The 27786-nt window shown below is 58.7% G+C and overlaps 1 protein-coding gene across 3 annotated transcripts; it reads left to right on the top strand.

The window, feature by feature from the left end:
• Nucleotides 1-118: 118 nt before the first annotated feature.
• On the top strand, nucleotides 119-27786 carry ANO8 (anoctamin 8). Of its 3 annotated transcripts, XM_085040186.1 has the most exons (19): nucleotides 119-492; nucleotides 4212-4322; nucleotides 6751-6883; nucleotides 7383-7521; nucleotides 8192-8288; nucleotides 9500-9616; nucleotides 11002-11129; nucleotides 12290-12451; nucleotides 14057-14209; nucleotides 15048-15174; nucleotides 15272-15327; nucleotides 16040-16114; nucleotides 17101-17244; nucleotides 18122-18430; nucleotides 19371-19721; nucleotides 22544-22735; nucleotides 24267-24398; nucleotides 25326-25436; nucleotides 26211-27786. In XM_085040186.1, the coding sequence occupies exons 1-19, from the start codon at nucleotides 393-395 to the stop codon at nucleotides 26880-26882; spliced, it is 3309 nt and encodes a 1102-aa protein (XP_084896312.1). In that variant the 5' UTR covers nucleotides 119-392; the 3' UTR covers nucleotides 26883-27786. The 3 variants fall into 3 exon arrangements, with proteins under 3 accessions (XP_084896312.1, XP_084896313.1, XP_084896314.1); XM_085040187.1 differs by lacking the exon at nucleotides 17101-17244 and having other exon boundaries at nucleotides 120-492; XM_085040188.1 differs by lacking the exons at nucleotides 119-492; nucleotides 4212-4322; nucleotides 6751-6883; nucleotides 7383-7521 and adding an exon at nucleotides 7994-8080.

The following is a 27786-nucleotide window of genomic DNA, read 5'->3' as shown; positions in this document are numbered from 1 at the left end:
CTCCGCCCCACCGGGGGGTACCGGGGGGCACGAGGGGACACTTGGGGACAGCGCTGGGGACAGGCAGAGCGAGGGGGGGTGGGGATGTAGGGGGGTGGCGACATGACGGGGGGGTGACGACACACCGCGGGGACACCCCGGGGGGACACCGGCGGGCATCGCCGCCCCCCCCGGGACCCCCCCAGCCGGGGCGCGGCCGGACACGCGTGGCCGGTGCGGCGGGCGCTGGGGAGCCGCGGCCAACCAGAGCATTAAACCGGAGCTCGGGCTGCGCTCCGCCGCCTTTGTCCCTCCTCCCCGCCCGGCAGCGGCACCGGCACCGGCAGCGGCACCGGCGGCTGCACCGGCGGCCCCGGCGGCCCCATGCACCGCTCCCCGCCGCGCCCCGCACCATGCCCGAGCCGCCGGCCGCAGCGCAGGACGGCGAGCGGCCCCGGCGGGCCCCGGCCGCGGAGGAGCGAGCGGAACCGGCTGCTCCCACCGGCGTGCTGGGTACGGGGGGACCGGGCGGGGATTGCGGGAGGAACCGGGAAGGCCCCGGGGGGAGCACCGGCAGGGTGGGGGGGCTCGGTGGCTGCGGCTGGCTGCGGATGCGGCTCGCCGGGATGCGGCTGGCCGGGATGGCCGGGGGGGTGTCGGGGCTACCGGGGGAGCTCGGAGCATCGCCCCGGTACAGCTCCGGGACCACCGGGACGGTTAGGAGCATCATCCCGGCACCGCCCCGGGAGCACCGGGGTACCCCCGAGTGTCCCCCAGCCCCATAACGGGGCTTCTGGGGGTCTCTGGGGAGCGCGGCCGTGTCGGTGTCACCCCCCGCGACAGCTCCGCGTCCCCCCGGGATGGGATTCGCCACCAGCTCGGTGTCCCCCTCGTACCGGTGACACCCCCAGCGTCACCCCCCCGCGTCACCCCCACCCCGGGCCGGTGTTTCGTGTCCCCCCCGCCCAGCCCCGCGTCCCCCCGGCACGACAGGGGGGTGGCGCAGCTCGCAGCCTTTGTGTCGCTGTCCCCACGTTGCCGTTGGGGTGTCCCCCCCGCCAAGGAGTGGCGCTGGGCCAGGTGCCACCCCCCGGCTGAGGTGGCCTCGGCCGGAGGGGGGAGGTGACAAGGCCTGCCGTGGCACCGAGCGGGACTCGTGGCGGAGGTGGCTGACCCACTTCGTGTCCCCCCCGGTACGCTCGGGCCCCCCGGGCTCGGTGGCGGTGGCCGCACGCCGCAGCTGCGGTGACCTTAGCCCGGGAGCCAAGGTGAGCGGCGCCGCCGGGGACTCGCGGGGACAAGCGGGGTGGCACCGCGCTCTCCGACCCCTCAGGGCCACCGCGGGGGTGGCACCGTGCTGTCCCCGGGGACAGCGGGGTGAAAGGGTCGCGTGCTTGGAGTGGGGTGAGGGTGGCGGTCACCCCAGTTTGGGGACAGCGGGGACCCTCTTTTCCCGTGACCTTGGGCGGGAAACCCCCCACGCCCCCGGGGTGGGCACTGCCCGGTGGCACAGGCGGGTGGCAGTGTCGCCGCTGTCCCTGCCCGCCGTTGGGCCCCGCAGGCGCCACCCGCGCCGGGTGCCACCGCTGCCCGCGGGACATAAATAATGCAGGGAGGGTGAGCTCAGCCCGCGGCGTCACCCAGCGCCAGCTGCCCGGCCACGGTGGCACTGCCACTGCTGCCAGGGTGGCACGGCCAGTGCCGCCAGAGTGGCATGGCCAATGCCACCAGAGTGACATGGCCATCACCACCAGAGTGACAGGGCCATCAACGCCAGAGTGGCATGGCCGTCGCAGCCAGAGTGGCACGGCCACTGCCACCAGGGTGGCATGGCCACCACTGCCGGTGTCCGGTGCCCAGGGGACACCCTGGTGGCCCTGCAGCCTGAGATCCCAATGCCCTGGCACCCTAATGGCCTGGCACCCTGGGACCCCAATATCCCACCACCCTGATATCCCAACATCCCAATACCCTGCTATCCCAAAACCCCAACATCCCAACATCCCAACACCCTGATATCCCAACACCCAGATATCCCAATACCCTGATATTCCCAACACCCTGATACCCCAGCATCCCAACACCCTGATATCCCAATACCCCAACACCCTGATATCCCAATATCCCAACATCCCAACACCCTGATATCCCAATATCCCAACATCCCAACACCCTGATATCCCAACACCCTGATACCCCAACACCCTGATATCCCAACATCCCAACACCCTGATATCCCAATATCCCAATACCCCAACACCCTGATATCCCAACATCCCAACACCCCAAATTCCTAATACCCCAACATCCCAATATGCTGATATCCCAATACCCTGATATCCCAACACCCCAACATCCCAATACCCTGGCACCCCAGCACCCTGATACCCCAACATTCCAACACCCTGATATCCCAATATCCTGGCATCCCAACACCCTGATATCCCAGCACCCTAACACCCTGTCACTGCAGCACCCTGATACCCTGACATCCCAATACCTCGGCACCCTGATACCCCAAAACCCCAACACCCAGGCACCCCAACACCCCTGCACCCTGACACCCTATCCCAGGACCTGATACCCCGACATTCCAATACTCTGATACTCTAATATCCCAATACCCTGATACCCCAACCGTCTGATATCCCAAAACCCTGATACCCCAACACCCTGATATCCCAGAACCCCAAAACCCTGATACTCTAATACCCAAACACCCTGATATCCCAGAACCCCAAACCCCTGAAACCCTAATACCCCAAGACCCTGATATCCTGGCACCCCAACATCCCAATACCCTGGCACCCCAGCACCCTGACACCCCAACATCCTAATACCCTGATATCCCAGCATCCCAAAACCCTGATACCCCAACACCCTGATATCCCAGAATCCCCAAACCCTAATACCCTAATACCCCAAAACCCTGATATCCTGGCACCCCAACACTTCATCACCATGGCACCCCAAACCCCTGATACCCTGGCATCCCAAATACCCTGGGACCCCAAAACCCTGATACCTTGGCATCCCAAAACCCTGATACGCTGGCATCCCAAAACCCTGATACCCTGGCATCCCAAATACCCTGGGACCCCAAAACCCTGATACCCTGGCACCCCAACATCCCAACACCCTGGCATCTCAGCACCCTGCTCCCCCTGCACCCCAAAACCTCGCCACCCGATTACCCACACCGAGCAGCACACTGCCATGCCCAGGCCCGGTGTCACCGCGGGGGTGGCAGCCCGGCAGCCTGGCACTGTCCCCAAGTGCCACCCACGGCTTGGGGACAGCACAGCCTTTCAGAGCTCCCCGGGGCGGTTTGTGGGGTCACGGCGGAGATGTTGGGGTGCAATCAGCGCTTAGGCATTTCCTGTTTTCCCGGCGTTTCCGGTACCCCGAGCCCTTCCCTGCCCCGGGGCACCGGGAGTGGCGGCGACATCCCTGCCGGGGAGGGGACAGCGAGGGGACAGCGAGGCGGGGAGGCGACAAACGGGGTCCCAACGCCACCGGGGATCTCCATCCCGGCCGAGGAGGGGACACTGAGGGGACAGCGAGGAGGGGACAGCGAGGGGACACCGAGGAGGGGAAGTGACAATCGGGGTCCCAACGCCACCTGGGACCCCCATCCCGGCCGAGGAGGGGACAGCGAGGCGGGGAGGCCACAAACGGGGTCCCAACGCCACCGGAGATCTCCATCCTGCCATCCTCGGGGGGATTTTTTTGGGATTTTTCCCCCCGGTGCCCACCGGGCAGGCGACTTGGGGACACCGGGCACGGCGACAGCGCGTCCCACCCGCGGGGTGGCACTCTGGGGACAGTCCCCATCCCACCTCGGCGCGGCGGCGCGGTTTCCATGGAAACCGGCTGCTTTTTTTTGCTTTTTTTTTTTCCCCGTTTTTCCTGCGGTTCTCCATCCCTCGCAGCCGCGGCCCTGCCGGGGGGCGCCGGCAGGAGGTGAGGGGACTTTGGGGTGACACCCCGCGACATTCGGCACCTCGGGGGTGGCGGGACGCGCTGGCTGCTCCTCCCCGCAGCTGTCGGGGGTGGTTTTTTTGGGATCTGCCGGTGGAGAAATCCGATCCCGGGGCGGTGTCGCCGCTGTGACCTGTGCGTGGCCGCTTGGGGACAACCGGGGACGCGTCCTGCGGCCATCCCGGGATTTTTGGGATCTATTTCCCGGGGATTTTGATGGATTCCCGGGGATTTTGGTCCGTTCCCGGCAGATAAACTCTTCGGGAAGAGGTTGCTCCAGGCCGGGCGCTACATCATGTCCCACAAGGCCTGGATGAAAACGGTGCCCACCGAGAACTGCGATGTGCTCATGACATTCCCGGGTAGGGATGGGACATCGGGATTGGGATGGGGCTGGGAAATTGGGATTGGGGGTGTGGGTGGGGAAAGGGGTTGGGGATGGGGCAGAAAGTGGGATTGGGATGGGGCCGGGAAAATCGGGATTGGGATGGGGCAGGAAATTGGGATTGGGGTGTGTTTGGGAAAATCGGGATTGGGGTGGGTGTGGGTGGGGAAAGAGGGGTTGGGATGGGGCCGGGGAAAATCGGGATTGGGATGGGGCAGGGAAATTGGGATTGGGGTGTGTTTGGGAAAATCGGGATTGGGATGGGGCAGGGGAAAATCGGGATTGGGGTGGGTGTGGGTGGGGAAATCGGGATTGGGATGGGGCCGGGGAAATCGGGATTGGAATGTGTTTGGGAAAATATGGGATTGGGTGGATGTGGCTGGGAAACCGGGACTGTGGTGTGTCTGGGAAAATCGGAATTGGGATGCATTCGGGAAATCGGGATTGGGATGTGTTTGGAGAAAATCGGGATTGGGATGGGGCAGGGGAAATTGGGGTTGGGGTGGGTGTGGAAAGAGGGATTGGGATGGGGCTGGGGAAACCGGGATTGGGATGTGGCTAGGAAAGTGGGATTGAGATGTGTTTGGGGAAACCAGGATTAGGGTGGATGTGGCTGGGAAACCAGGATTGGGGTGTGCCTGGGAATATCGGGAATGGGATGTGTTCAGGAAAATTGGGATGGGGTGGATGTGGCTGGGGAAAATTGGGACTGGGAAGTGTTCAGGGAAGGTGGGATTGGGGTGTGTGTGGGGAAACCGGAATGTGGGATGTGGAGAGAGATGTGGGATGTGGGATTGAGGAGAGATGTGGGATGTGGGGAGGGATGTGAGTGTGGGGAGGGATGAGGGACTTGGGGACGGATGGGGACAAGGAGGGGGGGTGTGAGTGGAATGGGGACAGGGATGGGGACAAGGAGGGGGACATGGGGAGGGATGGGGGACAATGGGGGACACAGGGAGCAGTTGAGAACGTTTGGGGTGAAGGGGACCAGAATGGGGGCTGTGTGGAAGGATGGGGACAAAGGGATGGGGACAAGGATGGGGGACATGGGAAGTGGTTGAGGACACAGGGAGTGATGGGGACTGGGATGGTGGACGTGTGAAGGGATTGGGATGAAGGGATGGGGACATGGGGAGGGATGGGGACAAGGATGGGGGACATGGGACATGGGAAGGGATGGGGACAAAGGGGACAGACTGTGAATATATGGAGTGAAGTGGACTGGGATGGGGAATGTGTGGAGGGATGGGGACCGGGATGGGGACATCACGAGGGATGGGGACAATGGGACTGGGACATGGGAAGGGATGGGGACCGGGATGGGGACAATGGGACTGGGACATGGGATGGGGATGAAGGGATGGGGACAATGAGACTGGGACATGGGATGGGGATGAAGGGATGGGGACATCACGAGGGATGGGGACAATGGGACTGGGACACAGGAAGGGATGGGGACATGAAAAGGGACAGGGGTGTGGGGGAGGGATGGGGAGATGGGCAGGAATGGGGACTGGGATGAGGGACATGGGAAGGGATGGGGGACACACAGGATGGGGACCAGGGTGGGGACACATGGAGGGTTGGGGACACGGCTGGGGACACAGGGTGACACACAGCACTGCTGTCCCCTGGCAGACCGCACAGATGACCACACGGAGGGTTGGGGACAGGGTTTGGGACTGGGATAGGGACACATGGAGGAATGGGGACACATGGAGGGTTGGGTACCGGGATGTGGGACACATGGAGGGTTGGGGACGTGGCTGGGGACACGGGGTGACACACAGCACTGCTGTCCCCTGGCAGACAGCACACCCCAACGGAGGGTTTGGGACAGGGATGAGGACCAGGATGTGGGACACGTGGAGGAATGGGGACACATGGAGGGTTGGGGACGCGGCTGGGGACATGGGACATGCTGTGCTGTCCCCCGCAGACAGCACAGATGACCACACAGAGGGTTGGGGACAGGGATGGGGACTGGGATAGGAACACATGGAAAGTTGGGGACACATGGAGGAATGGGGACATGGCTGGGGACACGGCTGGGGACACGGGGTGACACACAGCACTGCTGTCCCCCGCAGACAGCACAGATGACCACACAGAGGGTTGGGGACAGGGTTTGGGACTGGGATAGGAACACATGGAAGGTTGGGGACACATGAAGGGTTGGGTACCAGGATGTGGGACACACAGAGGGTTGGGGACACAGCTGGGGACATGGGACATGCTGTGCTGTCCCCCGCAGACAGCACAGATGACCACACGGAGGGTTGGGGACAGGGATGGGGACTGGGATAGGGACACATGGAAAGTTGGGGACACATGGAGGAATGGGGACACATGGAGGGTTGGGGACACGGCTGGGGACACGGGACACGCCGTGCTGTCCCCCGCAGACAGCACAGATGACCACACGCTGCTGTGGCTGCTGAACCACATCCGCCTGGGCATCCCCGAGCTCATCGTGCAGGTTCGGCACCACAAGCACACGCGGGTCTACGCCTTCTTCGTCACCGCCACCTACGAGAGGTGGGACCTTGTCCCCTCGTGTCACCTGGTGTCCCTAGAGTGTCCCCTGAGTGTCCCCTGAGTGTCCCGAGCATGTCCCCCGTGTGTCTTCTCTGTGTTCCCTCCATGTCCCCAGTGTATCCACAGAGTGTCCCCAGAGTGCCCTCAGCTATGTCCCTAGAGTGTCCCCTCAGTGTCCTCAGAGTGTCCCCAGAGTGTCCCCAGTGTGTCTCATTGTGTCCCCTCCATGTCCCCTGGTGTCCCCTCAGTGTCCCCAGTGTGTCTCATTGTGTCCCCTCCATGTCCCATGGTGTCCCCTCGGTGTCCCAGCATGTCCCCAGCGTGTCCCAGCATGTCCCCACCATATCCCCTCCATGTCCCATGGTGTCCCCTGGGTGTCCCCTGAGTGTCCCAGCGTGTCTCACTGTGTCCCCTCCCTGTCCCCTGGTGTCCCCATGGTGTCCCCAGCGTGTCTCACTGTGTCCCCTCCATGTCCCCGGTGTCCCCATGGTGTCCCCAGCCTGCTGCGCGGCGCTGACGAGATCGGGCTGCGCAAACCCGTGAAGGCAGAGTTCGGGGGCGGCATGAGGAGCTTCTCCTGCGAGGAGGATTACATCTACGAGAACATCGAGAACGAGCTCTACTTCTTCACATCACAGGTGGGGTTTGGAATTTGGGGTTTGGGATGTGGGTATGGGATTTGGGATGTGGGATTTGGGATTGGGGATTGGGGATTTGGGATTTGGGATATGGGGTATGGGATGTGGGGTATGGGATGGTGAGGAGGATTACATCTACGAGAACATCGAGAACGAGCTCTACTTCTTCACATCACAGGTGGGATTGGGGTTTGGGGTTTGGGATATGGGATATGGGATATGGGATTTGGGGTTTGGGATGTGGGTATGGGATATGGGATATGGGATATGGGGTATGGGGTATGGGGTATGGGGTATGGGATGGTGAGGAGGATTACATCTACAAGAACATCGAGAATGAGCTCTACTTCTTCACCTCGCAGGTGGGGTTTGGGGTTTGGGATTTGGGATTTGGGATTGGGGATATGGATATGGGATATGGGATATGGATATGGGATATGGGATTTGGGTATGGGGTATGGGATACGGGATATAGGATTTGGGATATGGGATGTGGGACGGTGAGGAGGATTACATCTACGAGAACATCGAGAACGAGCTCTACTTCTTCACCTCACAGGTGGGAATGGGATTTGGGATTTGGGATTTGGCTATGGGCTGTGGGATTTGGGGCATGGGATATGGGACAGGGAGGGGACAGGCCAGGTGGCCCACGGCGGTGTCCCCGCAGGAGCGGCAGAACATCATCCGGTACTGGCTGGAGAACCTGCGCGCCAAGCAGGGAGAGGCTCTGCACAACATCCACTTCCTGGAGGGACAGCCCATCAGTGAGTGTGGCACTGGGGACACTGCTGTGGCACTGGTGACACTGCCATGGCATTGATATGGCACTTGGCGACACTGCCATGGCACCTGGTGACACTGCCATGGCACCCAATGGCACTTGGTGACACTGCCGTGACCCCTGGTGACACTGCCACGACACTGCCATGACCCCTGGTGACACTGCCACGACACTGCCGTGACCCCTGGTGACACTGCCACGACACTGCCATGACCCCTGGTGACACTGCCATGACATTGCCATGGCACTTGGTGACACTGCCATGGCACCCAATGGCACTTGGTGACACTGCCATGACCCCCGGTGACACTGCCATGGCACCCAATGGCACTGCCATGGCACCTGGTGACACTGCCATGACATTGCCATGGCACTTGGTGACACTGCCATGACCCCCGGTGACACTGCCATGGCACTGCCATGGCACCTGGTGACACTGCCATGACATTGCCATGGCACTTGGTGACACTGTCATGCCACCCAATGGCACTGCAATGACACCTGGTGGCACCCCATTAACCCCATCGCCCCCATTAACCCCATTGTCCCCACTGTCCCATTGTCCCCACTGTCCCATTGTCCCCACTGTCCCCATTGTCCCCATTGTCCCCATTAACCCCACTGTCCCCTGTCCCAGTCCCGGAGCTGGCAGCCCATGATTCAGCAGCTGTTCCCTGTCCCCACTGACCCCATTAACCCCACTGACCCCATTGTCCCCATTGACCCATTGTCCCCTCTGTCCCCCTGTTGCAGTCCTGGAGCTGGTGGCCTGGGGCCATTGGGGGTCCCAGGGGTGTCCCTAACACCACATGTCCCCATTGTCCCCACTGTCCCCATTACCCCCATTATCCCCATTGCCTCCATTGTCCCCACTGTCCCCACTGTCCCCATTGTCCCCATTGTCCCCATTAACCCCATTAACCAGACTGTCCCCATTGTCCCCGGTGTCCCCACTGTCCCCCTTAACCCCGCTGTCCCCATGCCCCAGTCCCGGAGCTGGCAGCCTGTGATCCAGCAGCTGTTCCCTGTCCCCATTGACCCCATTAATCCCACTGACCCCACTGACCCCATCGACCCCACTGTCCCCATTATCCCCATTAACCCCATCGCCCCACTGTCCCCCCTGTCCCCATCGCCCCCACTGTCCCCCCTGTCCCCACTAACCCCGCTGTCCCCCTGTCCCCATTGTCACAGTCCCAGAGCTGGCGGCCCGCGGGGTGATCCAGCAGCTCTTCCCGCTGCACGAGCAGAGAATCCTAAAGCGCCTCATGAAGTCCTGGGTGCAGGCGGTGTGCGAGGCTCAGCCTCTCGGTGAGATTTGGGGTTTTGGGGAGATTTGGGGTTTTTGAGGTGATTTTGGGGTGTTTGGGGTCATTTGGGGTCACCTGGGTGCAGGCGGTGTGCGAGGCGCAGCCCCTCGGTGAGATTTGGGGTTTTGGGATCACCTGGGTGCAGGCGGTGTGCGAGGCGCAGCCCCTCGGTGAGATTTGGGGGTTTTGGGGTGATTCTGGGGGGATTTGGGGTCATTTGGGGTCACCTGGGTGCAGGTGGTGTGTGAGGCACAGCCCCTCGGTGAGATTTGGGGGTTTTGGGGGGAATTTGGGGGGATTTGGGGTGATTTTGGGGTGTTTGGGGTCATTTGGGGTCACCTGGGTGCAGGCGGTGTGCGAGGCGCAGCCCCTCGGTGAGATTTGGGGTTTTTGGGGTCACCAGGGGGTTTGGGGTCATTCCAGAGGGTTTGGGGTCACCCTGGGTGCAGGTGGTGTGTGAGGCGCAGCCCCTCGGCGAGATTTGGGGTTTTTGGGGAGATTCTGGGGGGATTTGGGGTTACCTGGGTGCAGGCAGTAGGCGAGACGCAGCCCCTAGGTGAGATTTGGGGTTTTTGGGGTCACCCTGAGGTTTCTGGGGGTTTTTGGGGTCATTTGGGGTCATTCTGGGTGCAGGCGGTGTGCGAGGCGCAGCCCCTTGGTGAGCTTTAGGGTTTTCGGGAGATTTTGGGGGGATTTGGGGTCATTTGGGGTCACCTGGGTGCAGGCAGTGTGCGAGGCGCAGCCCCTCGGTGAGATTTGGGGGTTTTGGGAGGATTTGGGGCGATTTGGGGTCATTTGGGGGGTTTTGGGGTCATTTGGGATCACCTGAGTGCAGGCAGTGTGCGAGGCGCAGCCCCTCGGTGAGATTTGGGGTTTTTGGGGTCACCGGGGGGGTTTGGGGTCACTCTTGGGGGGGTTTTGGGGTCCCAGCCCCTCGGTGAGACTTTGGGATGACCCCATTGGGGTTTTGGGCTGACCCTATTGAGGTCTTAGGGTCACAGCCCTGCTGACACCCCCTGTCCCCCCAGATGACATCTGTGACTATTTTGGGGTTATCTGGGGAGGTTTTTGGGGTTATCCAGGGTAGTTTTTGGGGTTTCCCGAGGTGGTTTTTGAGGTTATCTGGGGTGGGTTTTGGGGTTATCTGGGGTTGTTTTTTGGGGTTACTCAGGGTGTTTTTTGGGGTTTCCCTGGGGTGGTTTTTGGGGTTATCTGGGGTGGTTTTTGGGGTTATCTGGGGTGGTTTTTGGGGTTACTCAGGCTGTTTTTTGGGGTTTCCCTGGGGTGGTTTTTGGGGTTATCTGGGGTGGTTTTTGGGGTTTCCCGGGATGTTTTTTGGGGTTTCCCTTGTTGTTTTTGGGATCGCTGACCCCGCTGTCCCCCCAGATGACATCTGTGACTATTTTGGGGTGAAGATCGCCATGTACTTCGCCTGGTTGGGGTTTTACACCTCGGCCATGGTGTACCCAGCGGTGTTCGGGTCGATCCTATACACCTTCACCGACAGCGACCAGGTGGGATTTGGGGTTTGGGGTCACAGCGTTTGGGGTTTGGGGTCACAGGGTTTGGGGTCATGGGATTTGGGGTCACAGGGTCGGGGGTTTGGACTTTGGGGTTTGGGGTCATGGGATTTGGGGTCGTGTTTGGGGTTTGGGGATTGGGGTTACAGGGTTTGGGGTTTGGGGTCATGGGGTTTGAAGTTTGGGGTCATGGGATTTGGGGTCAGGGGGTTTGGGGTCAGGGGGTTTGGGGTCACAGAGTTTGGGGTCTGGGGTCACGGGATTTGGAGTTTGGGGTTTGGGGTCACGGGATTTGGGGTTTAGGGTCATGGGATTTGGGGTCGCAGAGTTTGGGGTCACGGGGTTTGGGGTTTGGGGTCATGGGATTTGGAGTCATGGGGATTGGGGTTTGGGGCTTGGGGTCACAGGGTTTGGGGTCGCAGAGTTTGAGGTCACGGAGTTTGGGGTTTGGGGTCACAGGATTTGGAGTTTGGGGTTTGGGGTCACAGGATTTGAGGTCACAGGGCCAGGGGGTTTGGGGTTTGGGGTCACGGAGTTTGGGGTTTGGGGTCATGGGATTTGGAGTTTGGGGTTTGGGGTCATGGAGTTTGGGGTCATAAGGTTTGGAGTTTGGGGTTTTGGGTCACAAGGTTTGGAGTTTGGGGTTTGGGGTCACAGAGTTTGGGCTCACAGGGAGGTTCCTGGTCTTCCTGGGGCATTTGTGTCCCTCCTTGGGGTTTCCCATCCTTCCTTGGGGTTTCAGTCCTTCTTTGTGGATTTTTCTTCCCTTTTTGGGGTTTCCATCCCTCATTGTGAGTTTTTCTTCCCTCCTTGGGGTTTCCATCTCTCCTTGGGGTTTCCATCCCTCATTGTGAGTTTTTCTTCCCTCCTTGGGGTTTCCATCCCTCCTTGTGGGTTTTTCTTCCCTCCTTGTGGGTTTTCCATCCCTCTTTGGGGTTTTCCAAACCTCTGTGTGGGATTTTTTGTGGGTTTTCAGTCCCTCCTTGGTGTTTCCATCCCTCTTGGGTTTTCCATCTCTCCTTTTGCATTTCCCACCCTTCCCTGAGATTTCCCCACCCCTCCTCCATATTCCCTCCCTTTCCCCCAAATCCCCCAAATCCCCCAAATCCCCCAATCCCCGATTTTGGGGTCAGTGGGTGCCGTTTGTCCCCCAGACCAGCCAGGACATCTCCTGCGTGGTTTTCGCTCTCTTCAACGTGGTCTGGGCCACGCTCTTCCTGGAGGAGTGGAAACGCCGCGGCGCCGAGTTCGCCTACAAGTGGGGGACGCTGGACAGCCCGGCCGAGTCCCTGGAGGAGCCGCGACCCCAATTCCGGGTCAGAGCCTGGGGATCCTGGTCCTTGGGGGAATCCTGGTCCTTGGGAAATGTCCTGGTGCTTGGGGAATGTCCTGGTGCTTGGGGAATGTCCTGGTGCTTGGGGAATGTCCTGGTGCTTGGGGAATGTCCTGGTGCTTGGGAGAAATCCTGGTCCTTGGGGGAAATCCTGGTCTTTGAGGGAAATCCTGGTGCTTGGGGAATGTCCTGGTCTTTGAGGGAAATCCTGGTGCTTGGGGAATGTCCTGGTCCTTGAGAAATGACATGGTCCTAGGGAATGTCCTGGTTCTTGGGGGAAATCCTGGTCTTTGGGGGAAATCCTGGTCCTTGGGAAATGTCCTGGTGCTTGGGGAATGTCCTGGTCCTGCAGAAATGACATGGTCCTGAGGAAAATCTTGGTCCTTGCGGGAAATCCTGGTCCTGGGGAAATGTCCTGGTCCTGGGGAAAAATCCCATTACTTGGGAAAAATCCCGTTTCTTGGGAAAAAACCCATTACTTGGGAAAAATCTTGTATCTTGTGGGGTATCCCGTCCTTTGGGAAAGGTCCTGTTCCTTGGGAAAAGTCCCATTCCTTGGGAAATGTCCTGGTCCTGGGGAAAATCCTGATCCTTGGGGGAAATCCTGGTCCTTGGGGAAAATCCAATGACTTGGGAAAGGTCCCATTCCTTGGGAAATGTCCTGGCCCTTGGGAAAGGTTCTGGTCCTTGGGAAAAATCCCATTACTTGGGAAAAATCCTGGTCCTTGGGGAAAAGTCCCATTCCTTGGGAAATGTCCCAGTCCTGGGGAAAAATCCTGGTCCTTGGGGAAATGTCCGGTTCCTTGGGAAAAATCCCCTTCCTTTGGAAAAGTTCTGTTCCTTGGGAAATGTTCTGTTCCTTGGGGAAAAGTCCCATTCCTAGGGAAAAATCCCATTCCTTGGGAAAAATCCCATATCCTGTGGGGGATCCATCCCTTGGGAAAAGTCCTGTTCCTTGGGAAAAATCCCATTCCTTGTGGGGGATCCCATCCCTTTTGGGGGATTTCACCCCTTTTGGGGTATCCCATCCCAGACTCCCAGAGAGACCCCACAGATTTATAGGGTCACACCTGCTGTCCCACCCCAAACAGGGGATGAAGCGGATCAGCCCCGTGATGAGTGCTGAGGAGTTTTATTATCCCCCCTGGGATTCCTTTTTGGGGGATCCCATTCCTTTTGGGGGACCCCAACCCCAGAGGGTTCAGAGACACCCAACAGAGTTATAGGGTCACACCTGCTGTTCCCACACAGGGGATGAAGAGGATCAGCCCCGTGACGAGCGCTGAGGAGTTCTGTTATCCCCCCTAAGATTCCCTTTTTGGGTATCCCATTCCTTTTGGGGGATTTCACCCCTTTTGGGGGATCCTATCCCAGGGAGTTCAGAGAGACCCCACAGATTTATAGGGTCACACCTGCTGTCCCCACACAGGGGATGAAGCGGATCAGCCCCGTGATGAGCGCCGAGGAGTTTTATTATCCCCCCTGGGATTCCCTTTTGGGGATCCCATTCCGTTTGAGGGGATCCCATCCCAGGGGGTTCAGAGAGACCCCACAGAGTTATAGGGTCACACCTGCTGTCCCCACACAGGGGATGAAGCGGATCAGCCCCGTGACGAGTGCTGAGGAGTTCTACTATCCCCCCTGGAAGCGGCTGCTGTTCCAGAGCCTCGTCAGCCTCCCTGTCTGCCTCGCCTGCCTCTGCCTCGTCTTCCTCCTCATGCTCGCCTGCTTCCAGCTCCAGGTGGGGCCCTGTCCCTGTCCCCAAACCTGGCCCTGTCCCTGTCCCCAAACCTGGCCCTGGCACTGTCCCCAGACCTGGTCCTGTCCCCATCCCTGCCTGCAAAACTGGCCCTGGCCCTGTCCTTGTCACTGTCACAGTCACTGGCCCTGGTCCTGGCCCCAAGCCTGGTCCTGTCCCTGTCCCTGTCCCATCCCTGTCCCTGTCCCTGTCCCTGTCCCTGTCCCATCCCTGTCCCATCCCTGGCCCTGGCCCTGGCCCTGGCCCTGTCCCTGTTCCTGTCCCTCTCCCTCTCCCTCTCCCTCTCCCTCTCCCTGTCCCATCCCTGTCCCTGTCCCTGTCCCTGTCCCTGTCCCTGTCCCCAAACCTGGTCCTGATCCTTCTCCTGCTCCTGCTCCTGTCCCTGTCTTCAAATCTGATCCTGGTCCTGATCCTGACCCTATTCCTCACCCCGATCCTCATCCTGGTCCTGTCCCTGATCCTGATCCTATTCCTGACCCCGATCCTGGTCCTGAACCTCATCCTGGTCCTGTCCCCTGTCCCTGTCCCTATCCCTGTCCCTGTCCTTGTCCCTGTCTCTGTTCCTCATCCTTTCCCTGTCCTTTTCACTGTCCCTATACCCATCCTTGTCCTTGTCCCTAACCCTGTCCCATCCCTGTCCCCATCTCTGTCCCCATCCCTGTCCCTGTCCCTGTCCCCATCCCATCCCATCCCATCCCATCCCATCCCATCCCATCCCATCCCATCCCTGTCCCCCCACCCTGTCCCTAACCCCATCCCCACCCCCGTCCCCAAGCTGTCCCCACTGTGTCCCCACGCTGTCCCCACGCTGTCCCCGCAGGAGTTCGTGCTCAGTGTCCCCGAGCTGCCGCGCATCCTCCGCTTCCTGCCCAAGATCATCCTGGCTGTCATTGTCACCGCCTGCGATGAGCTCTACAAGAAAGTGGCCTTGTGGCTCAATGACATGGGTGCGTGGTGGCCCTGGGGTGACACTGGGGTGGCCCTGGGGTGGCCCTGGGGGTGGCTGTGACCCCCCAAACCCTGACCCCACACTGTGCCCCGCAGAGAACTACCGGCTGCAGAGCGCCTATGAGAAACACCTCATCATCAAAATCGTGCTGGTGAGGGGACTGGGGACACTGGGGACACTGGGGATGCTGGGGACACTGGGGACACTGGAGACACTGGGGACACTGGGGACACTGGGAGGGACTGCGGACACTGGGGACACTGGGGGCATTGGGGGCACTGGGATCTGGAGGGACGGGAGGAACTGGGAGGGGGGACTGGGGACACTGGGAGAGACTGGGGGGACTGGGGGGACACTGGGACTGGGGGATCTGGGGGCACTGGGGACACTGGGAAGGACTGCAGACACTGGGGACGCTGGGGACACTAGGGACACTGGGAGAGACTGGGCACTCTGGGGACGCTGGGGACACTGGGAGGGTTGGGAGGACTCTGGGACTGGGAAGGACTGGGAGTGTCCCAGTGGCTCTTGGTGAGGGGACACTGGGGACACTGGGGGAGACTGGAGGGACTGGAGGGGACTGCAGGGACTGCAGGGGACTGGAGAGGGGACTGGGAGGCACTGGGAGGGACTGGGAGTGTCCCAGTGGCTCTTGGTGAGGGGACAGAGGGGACTTGAGGGATTCTGGGGGGACAGAAGTGACCAGAGAGGTCCTGGCAGCTCTGGGTGAGGGACAGAGGGCACTGGAGAGGTCCCAACCCCCGCTGCGGGGACATGAGGGGACAGGAATGCTCCTGCCACCACCGCGGGGACACCGAGGTGACCGCGGGGACACCTGTGTCACTGTCACCCTCCTCCCGCAGTTCCAGTTCGTCAACTCCTACCTGAGCCTTTTCTACATCGGATTCTACCTCAAGGACATGGAGCGCCTCAAGGAGGTGAGGGGACGCCAAAGTGTCCCCAAAGTGTCCCCAAAGTGTCCCCAACCCCCCTCATCCCACTCCTGTCACCATCACCACACCCTGCCGGGTGTCCCTGCATGTGAGGACCCTGCCTGGTGTCCCCAAAGTGTCCCCAAACCCCCTCATTCCACTCCTGCCACCATCACTGCAACCCCTGAGTGTCCCCAAAGTGTTCCCAGAGTGTCCCCAAAGTGTCCCCAAACCCTCTCATCCCACTCCTGCCACCATCACTGCAACGCCTGAGTGTCCCCAAAGTGTTCCCAGAGTGTCCCCAAAGTGTCCCCAAACCCCCTCATTCCACTCCTGCCACCATCACTGCAACCCCTGGATGTCCCCAGAGTGTCCCCAAACCCTCTCATCCCATTCCTGCCACCATCACTGCAACACCTGAGTGTCCCCAAAGTGTTCCCAGAGTGTCCTCGCCTGTGGAAACCCTACCGGAGTGTCCCCAGAGTGTCCCCAGAGTGTCCCCAAACCCCCTCATTCCCCTCCAGCCATCACCACCACACCCCACTGCATGTCCCCAAAGTGTCCCCAAACCCTCTCATTCCCCTCCCGCCATCACCACCACACCCCACTGCATGTCCCCAAAGTGTCCCCAAACCCCTCCCACCCCACCGCACCCCACTGATGTCCCCGCACGTGTCCCCAAACTGTCCCCACACCATTCTCATCCCACTCCCGCCACCACCACCACACCCCACTGAGTATCCCCAAAGTGTCCCCAAACCCCTCCGACCCCACCACACCTCGCTGGGTGTCCCCAAACTGTCCCCAAACCCCTCCCACCCCGCCGGTGTCCCCACCGATGTCCCCACCGATGTCCCCACCCCTCGGCGCCTCCCAGCGCTGCTCACGGCTCATCTCTACATGTGTGTCCCTCGTGGTGTCGCCGTGCTGTCACCGTGTGCGTGTCGCCGTGTGCGTGTCGCCGTGTGCGTGTCGCCGTGTCCCTTCCGCAGCTCCTGCTCATCCTGTCCCTGTCGCAGAGCCTCGCGCGGCAGCTCCGGGAGGCTCTGCTCCCCTCCATCCTCCTCCACCTCCACCTCTCCCTCATCTTCCTCAGGCGCCTCCTGCGCTCCTGCTGGACGCTGGGAGTCTCCAAAGTAGGAGCTTCGGGGGAGGGGGTGGCAGGGTCGCCGGGTGTCCCCAAAGTGTCACGCTGTGTCCCCAAAGTGTCACCCTGTGTCCCCCGAGTGTCCCCGAAGGGTAGCCGAGGTGTCCCCAGCACGCAGAGGGTGTGGGTAGTGGTGGGGGTGGCAGGAGGAGGGGACAGAAGGGGACATCAAAGGTGCAGGAGGGGGTGGCAGTGTCGCCGGGTGTCCCCAAAGTGTCACCCTGTCTCCCCGAAGTGTAGCCGAGGTGTCCCCAGCGCGCAGCGGGTGTGGGTGTTAGTGGTGGGGGTGGCAGGAGGAGGGACAGCAGGAGGGGACAGAAGGGGACATCAAAGGTGGGGACACACAAGAGGGGACATGGAGGAGAAGACAGCGGGGGGGGACATCGCAGGAGGGATATGGAGGAGGGGACAGCAGGAGGGGACACTCAGGAGGGACACGCAGGGTTTGGCGGTCCTGCGCTGCCAGCACAGCCGTGCGGAGGGGTGGGGACACTGTGGGGACGACAGGGAGGAGCAGGGACACCTCAGGAGGAGCAGCGACCTCGTGGGGACACCAGAGAGGGACAGTGACACCAGAGAGGAGCAGTGACCTCGTGGGGACACCAGAGAGGGACAGGGACCTCGTGGGGACAACAGAGAGGGACAGTGACACCAGAGAGGAGCAGGGACCCCGTGGGGACACCAGAAAGAGCAGGGACCTCGTGGGGACAATGGGGAGGAGTGGGGACCTCTTGAGGACAAGAGAGGGACAGTGACACCAGAAAGAGCAGGTACCCCGTGGGGACACCAGAATCCATCACCCACCCCGCGGGGCCACCCCCGCCTCGGCAGGGTAGGTGACCCGCCACCCTCGTTGTCCCCACCAGATGCTGGCGACGCTGCTGATCACGCGGCAGTTCCTGCAGAACGTGCGCGAGGTGTCGCAGCCGCACCTGTACCGCCGCCTGCGCCGCGGCGACATCAGCGTGCCCCGCCTGCGACAGCTCGCCCGCGCCCTGCTCCGCCTGCTCGCCCCGCGGCGACCAGCGCAGCCCGGAGCCGAGAGCGGCAAGAAGTGCGTGAACGGAGGGTGCGGAGTGCCCGAGGAGGAGGAGGAGGAGGAGGAAGAGCGGCGAGGAGGGGAGGAGGAGGAGGAGGAGAGCGCGCTGGACTGCGCGGGGCTGAAGCTGAAGAAGGTGATGGGGAGGAATTGGAGGTTTTTTGGGAATGTGGTGGTTGTGGTGATGGGTTAGTGTGTGATGTGTATGATGTATAGTGAATTATTTGATATATAATAATAATATATAATAATATATAATAATATATAATAATATAATAATATATAATAATACCAAATAATACATATAATAATACATATAATAATAGATAAGATATAAGATATAAGATATAAGATTAATATAATATAATATATTATATTATATTATATTATATTATATTATATTATATAAATATAATATAACATAATATAACATAATATAATATAATATAATATAAATTATATATATAATAATATAGTAATAGATAATAATAATATATCATATATATTATTTATCTAATTTATATAGAATACGTCTATATCGTTTATTTATATATTTTATAGCTATCATATAAATATCTAAATACATATTAAATACATATTGATAAAAATCATTTATTCACACCGTTTACATATTTGTTTCTATAATTTCTCCCCCAGGTGAGCAAGTGTGTATTTCTCACCACATTTCTAGCACATAAATATATGTGCTAGAAATATATATATATACGCTATATATATATCATTTATATCATTTATATCTATATATAAAATTTCTCTCATTTATATATATAATTTATATTATTTATATATCATACATTTATATATATAATTGTATATTTATATATTTTATATATATCACATATATATATAAAGATACAAAGATTAAAAGATATCTATACATATATACAAAGATATATAAAACACACATTTACAAAAACCATTTATTCACACAATTTACATATTCATTCCCACCATTTCTCCCCCAGGGTGAGCTTCATCGCGCGCGGCGAAAACATATAAATACATATAAAACACATATTTATAAAAACCATTCATTCCCACCGTTCCTCCGCCAGGTGAGCTTCATCGAGCGCGGCGAGCGGCGCGCCGAGCCCGCTGGCCACGAGGAGGAGCCGTTCCTGGAGGAGGGCAGCCCCACCATGGTGGAGAAGGGCATGGACCCCGCCGCCGTGTTCGACATGGGCGACGAGGAGGAGGAGGAGGAGGCCGAAGCTCCACCGGGGGGAAGCCCGGCCAGGGAGACGGGCGGCGTGGCGAGGAGGAGGAGGAGGAGGGAGGAGGAGGAGGAGGAGGGAGAGGAGGAGGGGAGGAAGAGGAACCGAGCGTCGTGGATCGACCCGCCCGAGGAGGATTTCTCCACGCAGCTGACGCAGGCCGAGGTGGAGAGCTGCATGAAGAAGTATGAGGTGGGTGGTGGGTGGCACCTGTGTCATCTGTGTCACCTTTGTCACCTGTGTCACCTTTGTCACCTGTGGCACCTGTGGCACATTTGGCACCTGTGGCACATTTGGCACCTGTGGCACCCGCCTTTGTCACCTGTGGTACCTGTGGCACCTGTGGCACCTTTGTCACCTGTGGTACCCTGTGGTAACTGTGGCACCCTGTGGCACCTTTGGCACCTGTGGCACATTTGGCACCTGTAGCACCTCTGTCACCCATGTCACCTTTGTCACCTATGGTACCTGTGGGATCTTTGTCATCTTTGTCATCTTTATTACCTGTGTCACCTTTGTCACCTGTGGTACCTGTGGCACCTGTGGCACCTTTGTCATCTTTGTCATCTTTGTCACCTTTGTCACCTGTGGCACCTGTGGTACCTGTGGCACCTGTGGCACCCGTGTCACCTTTGTCACTGGTGGCACCTCTGTCACCCGTGTCACCTTTGTCACCTGTGGCACATTTGGCACCTTTATTACCTGTGTCACCTTTTATTACCTGTGGCACCTTTGTCACCTGTGTCCTCTTTGTCACCTTTGTTACCTGTGTCACCTTTGTTATATGTGGCCCCTTTGTCACCTGTGTCACCCTTGGCACATTTGGCACCTGTGGCACCTCTGGCACGTGTGGCACCTGTCTCATCTTTGTCCCCTTCTCACCTTTATCATCTGTGTCACCTGTGTTGCCTGTGGCCTCTTTGTCACCTGTGTTCCCTTGTCACCTTTGTCATCTGTGTCACCTTTGGCCCCTGTGTCACCTTTGTTACCTGTGGCATCTGTGGCACCTCTGTCACCTTTGCCACCCTTTGCCACCTTTTGTCATCCTTTGTCACTTGTGGCACCTGTGGCACCTTTGTCACCTATGGCACCTCTGTCACCTGTGTCATCTGTGGCACCTTTATTACCTTTGTCACCTTTGGCACCTGTGTTACCTTTGTCACCTATGTTACCTTTGTCACCTTTTGTCACCTGTGCCAGCTGTGTCCCCTTTGTCACCCATATCACCTCTGTCACCTTTGTCACCTGTGGCACTTGTGTCACCTTTGTCATCCGTATCATCTGTGTCCTCTTTGTCACCTGTGTCCCCCGGGGAGGTGGTGGCAGGGGCTGGACACGAGCCTGGCTGTGCCCGGGCATAAAAAACCCCCAGTGATCCCATAAAACCCCCAGTGATCCCATAAAACCACCTGTGATCCCATAAAAACCAGAAATGATCCCATAAAAACCTCCAGTGATCCCATAAAAACCCACCAGTGAGTCCATGAAAACCATCAATGATCACATAAAAACCACCAGAGATTCCATAAAAAAACCCCAGTGATTCCGTAAAACCACCTGAGATTCCATAAAACCACCTGAGATCCCATAAAAAACCCAGTGATTCCGAACCTCCAGTGATTCCAGAAAAAACCCCCAGTGATCCCACAAAAACCACAGTGGTCCCACAAAACCCACCAGTGATCCCATTAAAAAAACCCAGTGATCCCATAAAAACCTCCAGTGATTCCACAAAAACCAGAAATGATCCCATAAAAACCCCCAGTGATTCCATAAAAACCCCCAGTGATTCCATAAAAACCACCAGTGATCCCATAAAACCCCCAGTGATCCCATAAAACCACCTGTGATCCCATAAAACCCACCAGTGATCCCATAAAACCCCCAGTGATCCCATAAAACCCCCAGTGATCCCATAAAAACCTCCAGTGATCCCATAAAAACCCACAGTGATCCCATAAAAACCTCCAGTGATCCCATAAAAACCCCAGTGATCCCATAAAAACCCACAGTGATCCCATAAAAACCCCAGTGATCCCATAAAACCCACCAGTGATCCCATTAAAACCTCCAATGATCCCATAAAAACCCACAGTGATCCCATAAAAACCACCAGTGATCCCATAAAAACCCACAGTGATCCCATAAAAACCACCAGTGATCCCATAAAAACCACCAGTGATCCCATAAAAACCCACAGTGATCCCATAAAAACCCCCAGTTATCCCATAAAAATCCCTCAATGATCCCATAAAAACCACCAGTGATCCCATAAAACCCCACCAGTGATCCCATAAAAACCACCAGTGATCCCATAAAACCCCCAGTGATCCCACAAAAACCAGAAATGATCCTGTAAAAACCTCCAGTGATCCCATAAATACCCACCAGTGATTCCATGAAAACCACCAACGCCATAAAAACCCCCAGTGATTCCATAAAAACCCCCAGAGATTCCATAAAAAAACCCCAGTGATCCCACAAAACCCACCTGTGATCCCATAAAAACCATCTGTGATCCCACAAAAACCACCAGTGATCCCATAAAAACCCCCAGTTATCCCATAAAAATCCCTCAATGATCCCATAAAAACCTCCAGTGATCCCATAAAAACCCACAGTGATCCCATAAAAATCCCTCAATGATCCCATAAAAACCCCAGTGCTCCCATAAAAACCACCTGTGATCCCATAAAACCCACCTGTGATTCCATGAAAACCATCAATGATCCCATAAAAACCCACCAGTGATTCCACAAAAACCAGAAATGATCCCATAAAAACCCCCAGTGATTCCATAAAAACCTCCAGTGATCCCATAAAAATCCCCCAGTGATCCCATAAAACCCACCAGTGATCCCACAAAACCCACCAGGAAACCCCAAACCCCACATCCCTCTCCCCAGCACATCCCAAGACATTCCCAACCATCCCCAAACTGCACACCCCACCCATTTCCCAACCCCGCATCCCAAAATTTCCCAAAACCCCGCGATTTCTCCCCGATTCCTCAGGACACCTTCCAGGACTACCAGGAGATGTTCATCCAGTTCGGCTACGTTGTCCTCTTCTCCTCGGCCTTCCCGCTGGCCGCCATGTGCGCGCTGGTCAACAACGTCCTGGAGATCCGCAGCGACGCCTTCAAGCTCTGCACCGGCCTGCAGAGACCCTTCGGCCAGCGCGTCCAGAGCATCGGCCAGTGGCAGGTGGGACACTGGGGACGTTGGAGACATTGGGGTCACTGGGGGCATTGCGGATGTTGGGGATGTTGGGGACCTTGGGGACCTTGGGGTGGTTTGGATGTGGGGCTCAACCCTGAGGTCACAGAGACCCTTCAGCCAGCGCGTCCAGAGCATTGGACAGTGGCAGGTGGGACGCTGGGGACGTTGGGGACATCAGGGACATCGGGGACATTGGGGATGTTGGGGACCTTAGGGACATTGGGGTGGTTTGGATTTGGGGCTCAACCCTGACATCGCAGAGACCCTTCGGCCAGCGCGTCCAGAGCATCGGCCAGTGGCAGGTGGGACGCTGGGGACATCGGGGACATCGGGGACATCAGGGACCTTAGGGACACCAGGGACATTGGGGATGTTGGGGACCTTGGGGACATTGGGGATATTGAGGACATTGAGGAACTTCAGGACATTCAAGACATTGGAGACACTGAGGACCTTGAGGACCTTGAGTACATTGGGGACATCAGGGACATTGAGGACCTTGGGGATATTGGTGACATTAGGGACCTTGGGGGCATTGGGGACCTTGGGGACATTGGAGACACTGAGGACCTTGGGAACCCTGGGGACATCAGGGACCTTGAGTACATTAGGGATCTTGGGGACATTGGGGATGTTGGGGACATTGGGGACACTGAGGACCTTGGGGTGGTTTGGATGTGGGGCTCAACCCTGAGGTCACAGAGACCCTTCGGCCAGCACGTCCAGAGCATTGGACAGTGGCAGGTGGGACGCTGGGGACATCGGGGACATTGGGGACATCAGGGACCTTAGGGACACCAGGGACATTGGGGATGTTGGGGACCTTGGGGACATTGGGGTGGTTTGGATTTGGGGCTCAACCCTGAGGTCACAGAGACCCTTCGGCCAGCATGTCCAGAGCATTGGACAGTGGCAGGTGGGACACTGGGGACGTTGGGGACATCAGGGACCTTAGGGACATTGGGGATGTTGGGGTGGTTTGGATCTGGGACTCAACCCTGGGCCTGCAGGGACCCTTCGGCCAGCATGTCCAGAGCATTGGGCAGTGGCAGGTGGGACATTGGGGACACTGGAGACATCGGGGACATTGGGGACATTGGAGACATTGGGGACACTGAGGACCTTGGGGACCTTCAGTACATTGGGGACCTTGGGGACATTGGAGACATTGGAGACACTGGGGACATTGAGGACCTTGGCGACATTGGGGGCACTGGGGACCTTGGGGACATTGGGAATGTTGGGGGGACTGGGGACATTGGGGATGTTAAGGATATTGGGGACACTGAGTGGGGACCTTGGGGACCTCAGGGACACCAAGCAGGGACCTTGGGGACCTCAGGGACACCAAGCAGGGACCTCAGGGACACCTAGTGGGTACCTTGGGCACCTTGGGAACACCAAGTGGGGACCTCAGGTACATCAGTGGGGACCTTGGTGACCTCGGGGACACTGGGGACACTTTGGGGACACGGTGGGGGTGTGACAGGGCTGTCCCCTGTCCCCTGTCCTGCAGAAGGTGATGGAGGCCATGGGTGTCCTGGCCATCGTGGTCAACTGCTACCTGATCGCCCAGTGCGGCCAGCTGCAGCGCCTCTTCCCCTGGCTGAGCCCCGAGGGAGCCATCGTGTCCGTGGTGGTACTCGAGGTACGGGGTCAGCCATGGGGTCAGCCATGGGGTCAGCCTGAGGGTCAGTCCAGGATATGGGGTCAGGCAGGGCCGGGATCCCAACGATCCCAAAGATCCCAAAGAAAGCTCTTCCGGGGTCATTGTGTCTGTGGTGGTGCTCGAGGTATGGGGTCAGCCATGGGGTCAGCCATGGGGTCAGTCAGGGGTATGGGGTCAGCCATGGGGTGAGCCAGGGGTATGGGGTCAGCCATGGGGTCAGCCATGGGGTCTGGGGTCTGGGGTCAGGGCTGGGCCAGGATCCCAAAGATCCCAAAGATCCCAAAATCCCAAAGATCCCAAAGAAAGATCTTACGGGGTCATCGTGTCCGTGGTGGTGCTCGAGGTACGGGGTCAGCCATGGGGTCAGCCATGGGGTCAGCCATGGGGTCATCCTGAGGGTCATCCTGAGGGTCATCCTGAGGGTCAGTCCAGGATATGGGGTCAGGCAGGGCCAGGATCCCAAAGATCTTCCCCTGGCTCAGTCCCAAGGGAGCCATCATCTCTGTGGTGGCTCTGGAGGTATGGGGTCAGCCATGGGGTCATCCCAGGGGTCATCCTGAGCGTCATCTCGGGGTCTGGGCAGACCTGGGATCCCAAAATTCTTGCTGGGGTTTTGGCTCCATGGTGATGCTGGAGGTATAGGGTTGGTGGGATGGGATGGGGTGGATTTTGGGATGGGATGGATTTTGGGATGGATTTAGGGATGGGATGGGATGGATTTTGGGATGGATTTTGGGATGGATTTTGGGATGGATTTTGGGATGGATTTTGGGATGGATTTAAGGATGGGATGGGGTGGATTTTGGGATGGGATGGGATGGGATGGATTTAGGGATGGATTTAGGGATGGATTTAGGGATGGATTTGGGATCAGCCGGACGCTCATTCCTGTCCCCATGTCCCCAGCACTTCGCGCTGCTCCTCAAGTACGTCATCCAGGTGGCCATTCCGGACATTCCCGCCTGGGTGGCCGAGGAGATGGCCAAGCTGGAGTACCAACGCCGCGAGGCCTTCAAGGTGTGTCCTGTGAGGGGTTGGGGTCCCCAAGGTGTCCCCAATGTGTCCCCAAGGTGTCCCCAAGGGCCAGTGGGGTTCCCAAGGTGTCCCTGGATCTGGTTGGATTCCCACGGTGTTCCCGTGGCCATCAGGATCCCCGAGGTGTCCCTGGGGGTTGGTGTGGCTCCCAGAAGTGTCCCATGCCTGGTGTCCCCCATGGTGTCCCCATGCCCGCTGTCCCCACACCCAGTGTCTCCCCGTGCTGTCCCCATGCCCGGTGTCCCCATGTCCCCACGGCTCTGTCACTGTCCCCAGAAGCACGAGCGGCAGGATCTCTGCAGTGTCCCCATGCCCGCTGTCCCCATGCCCCTATGCAGCTGTCCTGCTGTCCCCCCACACTGTCCCCATGTCCCATGTCCCCGTGGCACTGTCCCCATGGCCACTGTCCCCACGTCCGCATGCCACTATCCCTGTCCCCAGAAGCATGAGCGGCAGGATCCCCACAGTGTCCCCGTGTCCCCATGTCCCCCTGTCCCCACGTCCCCATGTCGCCGTCCCCAGAAGCACGAGCGGCAGATCCCCGCGCTGTCCCCATGCCCGGTGTCCCCATGCCCTCATACCGCTGTCCCTGTGTCCCCTCACGCTGTCCCCACGCTGTCCCCATGTCGCCGTCCCCAGAAGCACGAGCGGCAGATCCCTGCCCTGTCCCCATGCCCGGTGTCCCCATGCCCTCATGCCGCTGTCCCCGTGTCCCCTCACGCTGTCCTCACCCTGTCCCCATGTCGCCGTCCCCAGAAGCACGAGCGCCAGGCGCAGCACCACTTCCAGCAGCAGCAGCGCCGCAAGCGCGAGGAGGAGGAGCGGCAGCGCCACGCCGAGCTCCAGGCGCGCAAGGAGCGCGAAGCCACCCGCGACGACACCAAACCCGAGGCCACCGCGCAGGACCCGAGCCACGACAAGAGCCAGGCCAAGGGCAAAACCTCCGGCGGCTCCTCCGGCCACGGGAGCGACAAACCCAAGCGGCCCAGCTCGCTGCTGGCCACCAACAACGTGCTGAAGCTCAAGCAGATCATCCCGCTGCAGGGGAAGTTCCTGTCGGGCGGCGCGGCGGGCGGAGGAACCGGAGCGGCGCGATCGCCGCAATCGCCGACGGGCAGCGAGAACAAACTGCCGGGATTCCTGAGCTTCAAATTCCTCAAATCCCCCGAGACTAAGCGGGACGCGAGCACCGAGAAGGTGCAATCGCCCACCAAGCCGTTCAATCCCGGCAAGCTCTTCAATTTCGGCAAGTCCGAAGGGCTCGGTGGCAACGGAGCCGCCGCCGGTTCGTCCCCGCAGCCCCGGGCCGGGCCGTCGGTGGACGCGGGGGAGCGGGCAACGAGCGGGAAGGCTCATCTGAACGAGGAGGGAGGGCGGGAGGAGGCGGAGAGCCGGGCGGAGGAGGAGGGCGGCGGGCCGAGGCTCTAACCGGAGCTCCGGGGGGCTCCGGGCAGCGGGGAGCCGCTCGGTCCTTGCTCCGCGCCGCCGTGGCTATCGGCAGCCTGTCGCCGCCGCTCGCCCGCGGGGCTAGCTCGGGACCGGGCTCGGTGGTCGGTGTCGCCCCGAGTCGCTCCGGTGTCGCCCCGAGTCGCTCCGGTGTCCTGCCGGGTCGCGCCGGCGCTCCGCTGTGCTGTGTCCCCGCGTGTCCCCCCGGCCCCGCCGCGCGGAGTCGCCGCCACCGCCCCGGGAGTCGAGATGGAGCGGAGCGGGTGGAGAACTGAGAGCTGGGAAAGGCTGGGAGAAACTGGGAAAAACTGGGAAAAACTGGGAAATACCGGGAAATCCTGGGAAATCCTGGGAAATACCGGGAAAGCCTGGGAAATAATACCGGGAAAGCCTGGGAAAACCTGTAAGATCCTGGGAAAGCCTAGAAAAGCCTGGGGAAAACTGGAAAATCCTGGGAAAGCCTGGAAAATCCTGGGAAAATCTGTAAGGTCCTGGAAAATCCTGGGAAAGCCTGGAAATCCTGAGAAAGCCTAGAAAAGCCTGAGAAAGAATGGGAAATCCTGGAAAATCACGGTGGAATTCCAGGCTTACCGGGAGGAGTTATCCCGGTTTTTGGAACATCCCAAACCTTCCCCCGCTCCCCGACACGCCGCGGCTCAGCCTTCGGATCCTCCGGGATCACCGCGCTCCTGGAATTCCGGGATTCCCGGGATTTTCGCCCCATTCAGCCGTGCCTCAGCCCCGCTCCCTCACCCCGAATCCCAAAAATATCCCCAAAAAATTCCCTCCCCAGCTTCCCAGGACCTTTTCCAGCCGGGGGAGCAGCATTTCCCGGGAACGCCGTGCATGGGGCAGCGTTTCTTGCACTAAAATCCCAAATCCCAAA

This window comes from Lichenostomus cassidix, chromosome 28 (assembly GCF_008360975.1).
Source record: "Lichenostomus cassidix isolate B80296 chromosome 28, HeHo_3.0, whole genome shotgun sequence".
Classification (NCBI taxonomy): domain Eukaryota; kingdom Metazoa; phylum Chordata; class Aves; order Passeriformes; family Meliphagidae; genus Lichenostomus; species Lichenostomus cassidix.
Note: the sequence above shows the minus strand (reverse complement) of the source record. Positions and strands in the feature narration are given on the sequence as shown.

Excerpts from the sequence above, each read along its gene's own strand:
- ANO8 (XM_085040186.1), top strand. The coding sequence starts at position 393 with ATGCCCGAGCCGCCGGCCGCAGCGCAGGACGGCGAGCGGCCCCGGCGG. Across the intron at positions 24,399-25,325 it reads TGTCCGTGGTGGTACTCGAG|CACTTCGCGCTGCTCCTCAA; the intron begins GTACGGGGTCAG and ends CCATGTCCCCAG. Across the intron at positions 25,437-26,210 it reads AACGCCGCGAGGCCTTCAAG|AAGCACGAGCGCCAGGCGCA; the intron begins GTGTGTCCTGTG and ends CGCCGTCCCCAG.